Source organism: Echinops telfairi, unplaced genomic scaffold (genome assembly GCF_000313985.2).
Source record: "Echinops telfairi isolate 266 unplaced genomic scaffold, ASM31398v2 ScPeMD7_7457;HRSCAF=8495, whole genome shotgun sequence".
Lineage (NCBI taxonomy): Eukaryota > Metazoa > Chordata > Mammalia > Afrosoricida > Tenrecidae > Echinops > Echinops telfairi.
The window spans coordinates 13,374,703-13,386,150 of record NW_022111357.1 but is presented as its reverse complement, the minus strand read 5'-3'; the positions used below and the strand labels follow the sequence as shown (position 1 = coordinate 13,386,150).

General features: G+C 43.2%; 1 protein-coding gene across 8 annotated transcripts in view; it reads left to right on the top strand.

Moving 5' to 3' along the window:
* Window positions 1-11,448, top strand: part of ZCCHC17 (zinc finger CCHC-type containing 17) — a 92,290-nt gene that overhangs the window by 57,526 nt on the left and 23,316 nt on the right. For all 8 annotated transcript variants that reach the window (XM_004705028.2, XM_045298995.1, XM_045298996.1 and 5 more), the window contains 4 exons: window positions 291-391; window positions 1,609-1,700; window positions 7,686-7,786; window positions 9,459-9,604. In XM_004705028.2, the coding sequence (XP_004705085.1) occupies window positions 291-391; window positions 1,609-1,700; window positions 7,686-7,786; window positions 9,459-9,604 (440 nt within the window). The remainder of the gene's footprint in view (window positions 1-290; window positions 392-1,608; window positions 1,701-7,685; window positions 7,787-9,458; window positions 9,605-11,448) is intronic.

Below are 11,448 nucleotides of genomic sequence, written 5' to 3'. Positions count from 1 at the left end.
CCCCTTTGCACCTCACCCTCTCTCCACCCTCCCAGACACTCATAATGAATGTTCCTGTTAAGACCTGTCCTGAAGGGGTCATCTGCCCTAGATTCCCTGTGTTTCCAGTTCCTATCCGTACCAGTGTACATCCTCTGGTCTAGCCAGATTTGTAAGGTACAATTGGGATCATGATAGTAGGGGCGGGGGTGGGTGGGGGTGGTCATTTAAGAACTAGAGGAAAGTTATATGTTTCATCGTTGCTACACTGCACCCTGACTGGCTCGTCTCCTTTCTCTTCTTGTACCTAGGTCTTGTCCATCGAACTCACATGTCATCTTGTCGGGTAGATAAACCCTCGGAGATAGTGGATGTTGGCGACAAGGTGTGGGTGAAGCTCATTGGCCGAGAGGTAAAGTTCTGTGCACCTTTCATGTGTGTAGAAAGGATTAGAAATGCTGAGGTTTTCCTGGTGTGATGGTGAGTGTCTGTATTATTAATTGTGCCAGATTGCCTCAGTTTTGGGTCCTGCCACTGTCATCTGTCCTGGATTTAAAATCTGTTGGCTTCTGTCTTGCCCAGAAGCCATAATGAAAGGTGGAGACTACACAGTAGGGGGTGGAATAAGAGCATGTTTGAAATCCTTCCCTCCGGAAGCTCACCCATTTTGGACCCCAAAGCAAAAGGACCCAGAGTTGGTGCTAGTTTCTCCTAAGGTCTGACACTGTACAGTATGGAAGAGGTGAGAAGGTTCTGTAGGACGGGATTGACAAGAATTCACTCAAACAGGAGAAATGTGAATACCCAACAAACCCTTTTTCTTCTCTCTGAGAGGGGTAGGAGCTTCCGCAGCACAGGAAGAGAGACCATCCAGCAATGTTGCAGTGCTGGCTGGAATTTGGTTTTGAGGCTCCCTGTGTGAACTAGGCATTAATGATCTCGGCTGTCATGCAGAAGACAAAAACGTGTAAACAAACTTACACATAAAGTAATGGCACATTCTACTAAGTGCTGTGATGAGTTCAAACAATATTAGAGATAGATATAGGTGAAATGAGCAGGGAAGGTACCTCTAAGGAGCTGACACATGAGCTGAGGCTCAAGGGAAAAGAAAGGGATTAGTCATGGGAAGACTTGGGTTAAGCATGTGCCAGGCCAAGAGAATAGCTCATCCAAAGACCCTGAAGTGAAGAAGAACAACGTGGCTAGCAAGTGTCCTTAATGCTTAGAGGCGCTCTAGACGAATTCCAAACGAAGAACATTCTGAAACCATTCTGGGCTTATGGAACCTTGAACTGATTGCATAACTCCATCTACCTGGAAGAAACAGCTTTTACATCCTGCTTAGTTATTTCCACGGGCCTTGAATTTCTCAGTGTTCTCAGGCATTTCTGCCTTGACCCCGAGGGACAGGAGCAGGACCGAAGCCAGTTTCCTAGAAATCTTGTGTGGCAGGGATTGAGTGTTATGTTTCTTCGTTCCCGCATGTTCTTACAATGCCTTGTTTACTAAAGGAGTTCACTAACTGTTTGTTATGATGCCGAGAGCCTTTGTTTCTGAGATGATCTTAGAGCAGCAGTCTCAGATGTTACTGAGATCTCGTGGTGACTTTATTTTTGTCTTTTTCAGATGAAAAATGATAGGATAAAGGTATCTCTCTCCATGAAAGTTGTCAACCAAGGGACTGGGAAAGACCTGGATCCCAACAACGTTATTATTGAGTAGGTAAAAGGTGTGAGAACCTCCCGAAGCACAGAATGCCGTGGTGGCTCAGAATGAACTGGAAGCTACCATTTATAGACTTTATGAAATTGATAGGTTGTGTGACCCTTATGATACTGGATTGTTAAAACTGCAAAGTGTAGACAATGCTTTATTTCATAGAGACCTTAGAATAAAATGAGTCAACACGTAAAACTTATAGCACTTCATCACCGGTTCTGTGTCTTTGCTCTTAGTCTCTTGCTACTTCTACCCTTCGACCCTTTAGCCCGTGAACATTCATGAAGCACCTATTATTTGCCTCTCCCCTAGTAGTTTCTGCCCGGGGGCTGAAAAAATAGAGACCATGTGTGAGAAGAAGTAGGTTGATCCAGGAGCAACTCCAGTGGGGGTTAGATTCTGGCATCTTGGTATACAGTGTTATGAAGCCAGAAGTCTACTTCTCATTGGCTATTAACCTTTAATTTAGGAATAGAAATATGCTCTTATTTTAATCCATGGATACAGGATTTAATCTGGAGATACAGGGGATTTGGTTTGTGTCTCAAAGTCGATATGGAGTATGTACCAGGGATTCTTTCCAGGGACTCCTGAACCTCTAAGAGGTCTTGAAAAGTCTTAGGGATTGTACATAGAACTTCTGCCTAGGGTAACTTACTGTAGCATGTGGGTTGCCTTAAAGCATAGGGTTGCTTTGTTTTTTACCCCATCTAGAAGGCAAAGTTTTCTCATCCCCTGCCTATTCATCCTGCCTCCAAAACCTCATGTTTCCATTGAGTCAGTAGCCCGTGAGAGGAATCCCATTCCTGACACCAATTGTAAGTCAGTGGCTTCAGAACCTGTCTAACTTTGAGACAGGGAGTGTCTCATGATCATAAATCATGATCAGCCAAGGCCAAGCCTATCTCCACTCTCCAATGTTTTTATCAATTCTGACACTAGCCATCCCTCCCATAGCACTCTACCTCTCATTTAGGTTCTGTGATCTGTTGTGATGGCCACACGGAATTTATCATCCTTATAGTTAAGTGGTTTTTTGAGAAAATAACAAGCTACGCTTGGAATCAGGATCTACATGCAGGTAAAGTCTCCATCCGTGCAGGTTGCTCTCTCAAACATGAAAGTCTTTCTCTGATTTCCCGTGGCACCGGCCTCCTCTGAGCTCCCTTAGGACAGGCTCCTCTTGACCCTACTGTGTGCCACCCCCTGCCCTGCCACTAGGCCCTTCTTGGTCTCTCACTGTCTTGAACATTACAGCTCTTGGCCCATGTTACAGACCTTAGGAAGTTCCTTGCCCTCATTTCTCTGCTTTTTTTTCAACTTCTCTGCCCACATCTTCCTGCAGCTTCTCTTTCTGTTGCTTTCTCAAAACCCTCTGTGGGGTCCGGCTGTGTATGTACACAATTTCTGCATCAGTTTCAAGGTATGGCTGGGCTTGCAGGGCTACTAACTGACCAGTCCCTCTCAGTAGGCCACAGGAAATTTGCATAGTAAGTGAGGCACTTCATTTGCATAATCTATTGACTGTTCTTTGCAAGATGGGTACCAGTCACACCAGGCTGTAGCCCAGGACCAGACAAAAAGTAGCAAACTAACCTTACCATAGCTTACCCAGGAAATGTCAACTGCTGGGGATAAAGGTAGCAGACCTCTGGGGTAGAGTAACTCCTCAGGGCTGACATCAAAGGTCTCAAGCTGTTTGTCACAAAACAAGACACTAAGGCCACCGAACGGGACTAGTTTCACCACTGGGGGTTTCGGAGCTGTTTCCAGTATATCAACAAAACCCACTGCCATCGAGTCAAACTGACTTACAGTGACCCTGGAGGACAGGGTGGAACTGCCCCTGTGTCTCTGAGACTGACTGTAATCTTTCCCCCAAGGAGTGGCTGGTGGTTTCTAAATGCCCACCAACGAGTAACTACTATGCCACCAGGACTCTTAGTATATCAAAAAGCCACCCAAAATCATATATTTATTTTCAGGCTGGTCACAAATTCTTGGTCCTTTTGACAGTAATAGACAAGGGGACTATGAGAAGTTCATGGGAAAATCACATCTCCAATTCCATTTTTCTAAAAACTTAAAAGTCCCTTCATACCACGTTTGCTAATCAAATACTCCCAGTTATATCACTGAGTAATATAAATGTGAGAAAAATGATAAGTGTTGTTTGGAGCAGAATCTCAAAGGTAAAAATTAGAAGCATTTATGTTTATAGTTCTAAGCAAAATCATTGGATGGGAAGGAGTTTTATGAAAGAATTTTACCTAGGGAAAGGAAGTGATACTTATTGAGTACTAGTATGTCTACCAAGCCCCATGTTACTATCTGCAGAGTCATACACAGAAACTTCGCACCACACGCACGGCCATCGAGTCCGTGCTGACTCATAGCCAGCTTGATAAAGCAGAAACCTCGAGTAAGGGGATAAAACTAAGCTGTTTTTTGGCTTTGGGTCATTGCAGTTTTTACCCCATGAAATTCTTTTAAAGTGAAATTAAGTGTGGCAGATACTTTTATAAGAGGAAAAACGATGAAAAACTTAAAAATAAACAGTTCAGGAAGGAGCAGGGTATTTAAGATTTGTGTTAGTTTTAATAGTGACGCACTGCATAGTAGTAAGGATGGTGAGGGCTATTTGGGGTTGAAGGACCCGTATATATTAATTTTATGTGTGTTTAGCATGGTCATTTTAGTACTTCTTGCTGTAACATCTTATACTTATAAGATATCTGTGATCAGCATGATATTATTTGTTGAAATGATGGGTTTATTTTTGGAAATGATGGATTTTTATATTTGAAAAGGAGCAGGAAAAGTTTCTTGGGTGTAAAATAGAACGCATGGAATATTAGCAGTATTTCCAGTTAAGCCTTACATTAATCCTTTAGTTTGTTCAGTCTCATGTAGTTTTAGTTCCATGTAATTTTGAATCAGAAGCAGTTTGAAACTTTATTGTTTTTTAATAAAAATCCTGCTTTAATGGTATTAATGTTTGAATCGTTATAGTCGTTGTCATTAGTTTCATATAGTCCCTTATAATTAAAATATTTCAGTCAAACATTTTCAGTAAATGGTAGGGTTTTTCTATAGGTGACAAAAATGACCATGGCTAACTTTAAATAATTTTTTTTAAGTGAAAAGTCTGGTTTGAATTTTAAAAGCAATATAAAACTAAAGTCAATAAGAAACTTTAGTTATTTTTAAACATTATTAACCTTATTTAAAAAAATATACAGTCACTTTCAGATATAATTTTAAATAGTGCATACTGAGAATGTACTAGGATTATTCAGTTTCTAAATATTTGAATAATAATAAAGACATGAGTAAAAGATGTATATTCTTCAGTTATTGGTTTTGATGATGTTAAAATTTTTTAAATGTCACAATCAAGTTAGTAATTGATATAATAAAATTATGACATATGCTGGTTGTGTAATATTCGATGAACATTATAAATTTAACCTAAAGAAAATTTGGCACTATTCAAAATGTGGGAACATGTCAATGTAATTTATAATACAGCAAAAATTAGTACTTTTTAGACAAAAGCGATTGTTTATTTAAATTATGACTTTTATGGATTTTGAGTTGTCAGAAGTTAATTATAAGTCAGTGAAAGACATAGTTACTTATAAATTTTAAAGTTTTTTCTTAAGCTGAGCAGCTTGATTTTTCAGTTAAGGACATAAAGTTAATATAAATATAAAGACAGAACTTTTGCTTCTTAAGCAATAATACTTTCGTATTATTGGAAAAAGCAATAACAAGCCAAGGAAACAAGACTTAACAAAATTAAGTGAACTTTAAGTTTTTTATTAAAAACGTAGGAATTAATTTGTTGAACTTTTACTTTTGAAGTAGACTACTGAGAGAAGAAAATATTTAAAGAGAATTTTGTTATTTTAATAGAAAAAAACCTTAATTTTTTGGTATTTGATAGTAAAACTCTTAATTTCATAAATCAAACAACAACCTTCAGCCAGATTAGAAACAACGAGAACACCTTTAGGCTATGTTAAAGGAGCTTCCCATTAATGAACCTTTTAAATTTCTTGTTTTATTACATATTCTCTATTACTAGCTCCTAGCTTGATGCTGAGTAACTTGCCTAGTTACGTAGCCAGTTACAGGGAAGCAGAGACTAGAATGTAGAGCATCTGATTGGTGCAGGTGACTCACAGGGTTTTTCAACTTTCTGTATTTATTGTCTAAATAATGACATGTTTGTAAGACTGATTGTTGACAAAACACTTTCTGATTACAATGGAAATATTGTGTAGTTCAGAGTTCTGGCGTACTGTTTATGTTTGACATGATTGCATGGTGATAAATGGCTTCTGCTTCACGGAGTCCTCTACTGTACAGGCTCTGTCGTGTACAGTATCTCATTCCCCAGGGCCCCGAAGAGAGCAGTCGCTTAATAAGTGAATCTGTAAATGGACAGGGTTTTCCAATTAGGTGTAGCCAGCATCGTAGAAATTTCCGAAAGAGTGCTGTGACTCACCGCACTGTAATTATCTAGATGTCTCCTCCTGCTGTTAGGTTATACAAGCTCCTTGAGGACAAGGCCCAAGGCTATGCACGTCCATGTGCTTAATTCTTACCACCAGTACTGACAAGTGTTGTCGCTAAAGGAACTGAGCAGAAGATTAATCTGACAATTTGTGTTGGGTGGATTGGAAGAGAAATTGGAGACAGAAGACTATTGTTACTAAAAATCCTAAACTCACGGTGGCAGTGAGAACAGGCAGGGAGGCATGCAGGTGAGGGGCACATGGGTTGAACTGAATGTTAGATGGGAGGTGTGATTTGGCATGCAGAATGTGAGAATCCACAGAGTATAAGAATTCATTATAATCAAAGTTTGCTTAAGCTGCAATTCTAAATGACTTGGAATGCAGCTCTATAAATAAGCACTTCTGACAGTTATACATACAGCATAGGGCTTGTTCAGGTCATGTTGCAAGTTTCTGCCTTGGTTTTGGACAAGCTAGACAAATCTCACAAGCCATGATGAGTGAATGAAGCCAGACAGACAGATTCATACTCTGGTTCCATGTATGTCATCTGCGAAAGCAGTTCGAACTCATGCATGTTACAAGTCCGAATAGTGGTTACCAAAAGGAGCCGCCTGGTTATTAGAGGGGAGTCTGGGGTGGGGCTTCTGAGGTGCTGGTAACAGTCGTCTCGTGATCTGGTTACTACATGGGCATATTTAAATCATAAAAACAAATTGCGCTTGATACTTAAAATGAGCACTTTTCTGCGTGTGTATCACACTTCGCTTAAAAGTTGGGACTTTTAAAAAGTGCTGTGGGGAGGTAACCTAAGGTTAATGTTGGCCGGGGGCTCCGGGAAGAGGAGGAGGTGGGACTGAGCTGAGCTCTGCGTGTTGGCTGTAGTGGAGTGGGCGGTGAAGTCCAGAGGGAAGCATCCTCTCGACGGGGCTGAGATCAGGTGTGAAGAGGGGAAATGGCGTATTAGCGGGGAGCTCACTGAGCAGAGGCACGGACCACGCGGTGACAGTATAATAGTCTGGGCCGGCCAGGCATTCTATACAAGCACAGATGCCGTTGGAAGAGCAGCTTAGAGAGACACTGCAAAATGCCTTGAATGCTGTGGTAAGGAGTTTGGGCTTGATTTCCTAGTCTTCAAGGGTCTTTTAAACCCAGGAGTGACCTACTAAGGGTTGTACAGGGTTTCGCAAGATGAGAAATAGTATTTTTTTTCCTCTGTGGGTGGTGAGCTCATGAGGCCTAGTGTCACTCATAATTACTAATTCAGAGCTTTGTCCTGAATGAAAACACCGGGCCATTTCACGCCATTGCGTTCATTGCCTGTCGTCTACCCACCGCTGCCTCTCTCTCTCTCCCTGTCAAAAACAACCGAAACCCAATGTACGCCGTTACCGTGTAGTCGGTATCTCGGGCCACATCTCTAAAGGGGGACAAGCATCCATATCCTTTTCCTCACAGGCAAGAAGAGAGGCGCAGACGGTCCTTCCAGGATTACACTGGGCAAAAGATCACCCTCGAGGCTGTCCTGAACACCACCTGCAAGAAGTGTGGCTGTAAAGGTAAGGTGCCGCCCTGCCCCCAGTCTTTCTCTCGTGGTGGTGAATGGGCCCTTTCCCGGATAAGGGAGGTAGCCTCGGGTGAGTTTGCTTTCTCTGCTTTTTAGCCAAGTGTTGGCCTCGCCTCTTACTGGACTCCTCAGAGCTCCCGCCTGGACGCTTTTCTGCATGCTGTGCTGCCGACACTGCACTGTATCACCACTCCCCCTCTGCAGCGGATGAGCCCCCTGGGCCAGGTCCCCTGTTGTTGTGCCAGAGTACAGTGTTTGATTGTGACTAACACCCTAAATCGTATTTCCAGGAACCCCGATTTTCCCAGGCAAGAATTAGGAAGCTTGGAAATATATGCCTTCAGGCTCCAAGCTCAACTCTTCTCATCTGTATCTCTCTTAACTCCCAGGCTCTGAATACGTAGTCCTTTTAGTAATAAGCACCCAGCGTAGCCACTCCCTTTTAGCTCTGTTTCTTCAGGTTCCCTCTAGTCTTACTCAGACATTAAAGAGCTCTTTCAGCCTGCCTGCCCCTGTTGGAGCTGCAGTGAGAGAGTGCCAGCTTCTCATTTACAGAGTGACCTCAATTTGTCACCCCCTCTCTCAGGCCTTTCCCCCACCCTGCTCTGTTGGGTTTTCCACAAAGACTGGTAGCAGACTCGTGGCCTGGTTGAGGTTGAGGGATTTTAAGCCCCTATTTATCATTAATGTAGAGAGAGGAAGGGAGAGGTGAAATTGAAAGACAATACCTCTTCAGGGCAATTGTGGGAGAGCGTTCTCGATAACTTGGGAGACTCCGTGTTGCATTCCGCATCCAGTTACCGTTGAGCTTCTGTACCTAGAAGTGTAAAGTTGTTCACACACAGCATTTCGATTGTCTCATACAACCCCTTCGTGTCCCGAGGCAAGGGGTAAGGAAAGCTCAGACAACCAGCTTTGTAGATAGAGTGTGGTATCTGCCAAAGGGCCCTGTGAAGCCCTTATAGGCTTAGGAAGACAGGGGTCCTCTTACCATCACCTTGCGTCCACCAGTGTTACATGAGGCCCAGGAGGAAGATGAGAAATGAACTTGGCTCAGTTCGCAAAGGTAATGCTGAAGGTGGTTGGTTAAAAAGAGCAGAGGGGAAGGATGCGCGGGACCTGGGATCAGCTTTAGCGCTGGTGCTGCCTGCCTGGCCTTGAGCTGCTTCGCTGCTCGGCTCGATAAAGTTTGCAATGGGGAGCGGGTCCTAGCGAATCCTGACAACCTGGGAACATTCAGTGCCCCTCTCTGGGTGGTAGCTTGGATGTTCGTGCCCCCTTTCTGCCAACTGCATGAGGGCTAGCTTCTCGTAGGGTCACTTAGTTCCCTCAGCTAAGCATTCTGCTCCCCAGAGCAGCCTTTCATTGTCAGGAGTTACTTCCAAAATAGAGCTTTAAGAATTAATAAGCCCGGTTGCTGATGGAGGGCGGCGCAAGCCCGCATCCCCCTTCCAGGCAGTGCCAGCACTCCCCACAGCGCCAGGACCAGCCGCAAGCCTGGCTCTGGCCGAGTGAGCAAGACCATCTGGAAATGCCGGAAAGCCTGCAGTGAATGGGCTGGGTGATAGCCCTGAACCAGCTAGCCCTTTGCAGGCACCTCTGGGGACGATCACCTGCCAAGGGAAGACTGCTTCCTCCGTCCCTTGTCTTTTGACTCTTCACAGGCCACTTTGCAAAGGATTGTTTCATGCAGCCAGGTGGGACCAAGTACTCTCTGATACCTGATGAGGAAGAGGAGAAGGAAGAGGCCAAGTCAGCAGAGTTGGAGAAACCTGACCCCGAGAAGAATTCTTCTAGAAAAAGAAAGAAGGTGAGTGCCGTCATGCTTTCATTTTACATGTCTTTCTGAGCTTGAGTGGAAATGTACTGTTTGCTGAGAATATATCCCCTGTGGTCTTCCCACTCAGAAAGACTACTGAACATTTTAGGTATATTCTAACCTCTTTTCTGGGTGGTGATAAATGTATCTAGGTGGGCACATATGCGTATAAACACGAAGTTGTGGTACTAATACTAGGTGTTGTTGGTTTGCTGTGTGTGTGTGTGTAGTTGGGATGAAAGCTTGCAGAGGTAGGTAGTTTTCCATTCAGCAGTTGATACCTGTTGTGTGGCCTTGGTGGTCATCCCCTCAGTGTACCAGCCCCCTTCCACTTCCTCCGGGGGCGGAGCCCCTTTGGCCCTCCCCCTGTGTCTTCTGTCTCTGGTGTTGCTGCTGGGGAAAGGCTGCCCCTTGGGCCCCAGATGGATGGTTGTGGTGAGGAGTATGTTCCTCACAAGGTTGTTGTGCACATCATACACCTGTCTATTTTTGGCTGAAAGATGATCTTGGGGGTGGGGAGGGGTTGGTTCAGTTTCAGGTTTGAAGGGTGTCTAAGAGTCCTAGTTTTGGGGTTCCACAGATATCTACTAGACTATTAAGTTTGGTAGTTTATATTCTGTTCATTTTGCTAACTAAAGTATTTTCTAGTATTCTTAAGCGCTCATCAAAAACCCTTATTTAATATTACATAATAGTCTACCCTAGGTATGTGTAATTATTTCTCCATTGTTAAATATTTGAGCTACTTCCAACCTTAATCTTTAGCCTAACTCATTTGCTTTTGGATACATTTCTAAGATTGCTGAATTAGGCCATTACGTTTTTGGTATATTTTATCAAGAGCCCTCTAGAAAGTATTTATCTGCCCCAGCAGTACATAAGAGTGCCTGTCTCTGAGTTCTGTCTCCTGTGTTTACTACAGGGCAATCCAGAAAACACACTTTTGTAGTCCACAAAGAAATAGCACATTTGTAGCCTGTTGCATAGCAAGGAAATTAAGGCCCAAACAAAGACGATGATATAGTTGGATCAGTGGTTGTTTGGGCTATTTTGTAGTGTTTTTCTATCATTGACAACTTACTGGGGTTTCGTTCCTTTAAGCTTTGGGAAACTTCTACTGAATGGCCTCTTTTTTTTGCCAGACATTGTGCAAACCTAGGAATGCAAAGGATAAGATAAGGTCTTCCCCTTAGTGGGTATTAGCTGCACTTTAAATATTTCTTCATTCATAGGTGCGAAAAGGGGCTCCCGGTACCATTCTAAGAAATAATCAAGTATATGAAGAGAATAAACATCTACTTAAATTTTATAGATTTAGCTGTTGAATAATACTTTCTCCCTGGGTGATCATATCCCTCCTAAGACTCTTGCTGCTTTGATAACTTCCATTGCCCCACTGAGTTTCCCACAGGTGCCTCCAACTTTAGCTCAGAGTCATACCTAAATTTAAGCAAACTTCAGTTTCATTTCCAAAGTAAGGTTCATATTATCTTTGATAACAAGGATTTTGAAATGCCCAACTTCTAAAAATTAAGATATGAAGCACTGACGGTTTAGTGCTGAATTCATTTTCTTTTAGAATATCGAACTAGCCTAAAGAGTTGTTTGAAGTATGTATTTGCCATGGCCCACTACCCAAGGCTTCTCCCCAGCCCCCTGAAGTCCCGTTTCGGGGCCTGCATCTGGGCTGCTGCCCTTTTCTCCATTATGTCACTGCCCATCACTGGCTCTGTCCAAGTGCCGCGGTGCCCCAGGGCTCTTTAGACTCCCTTCTGTTCTGTACCTACCTGCTCCCTAGGGAATCTCACTCTAGCCTAGGGGACACACACGCACAC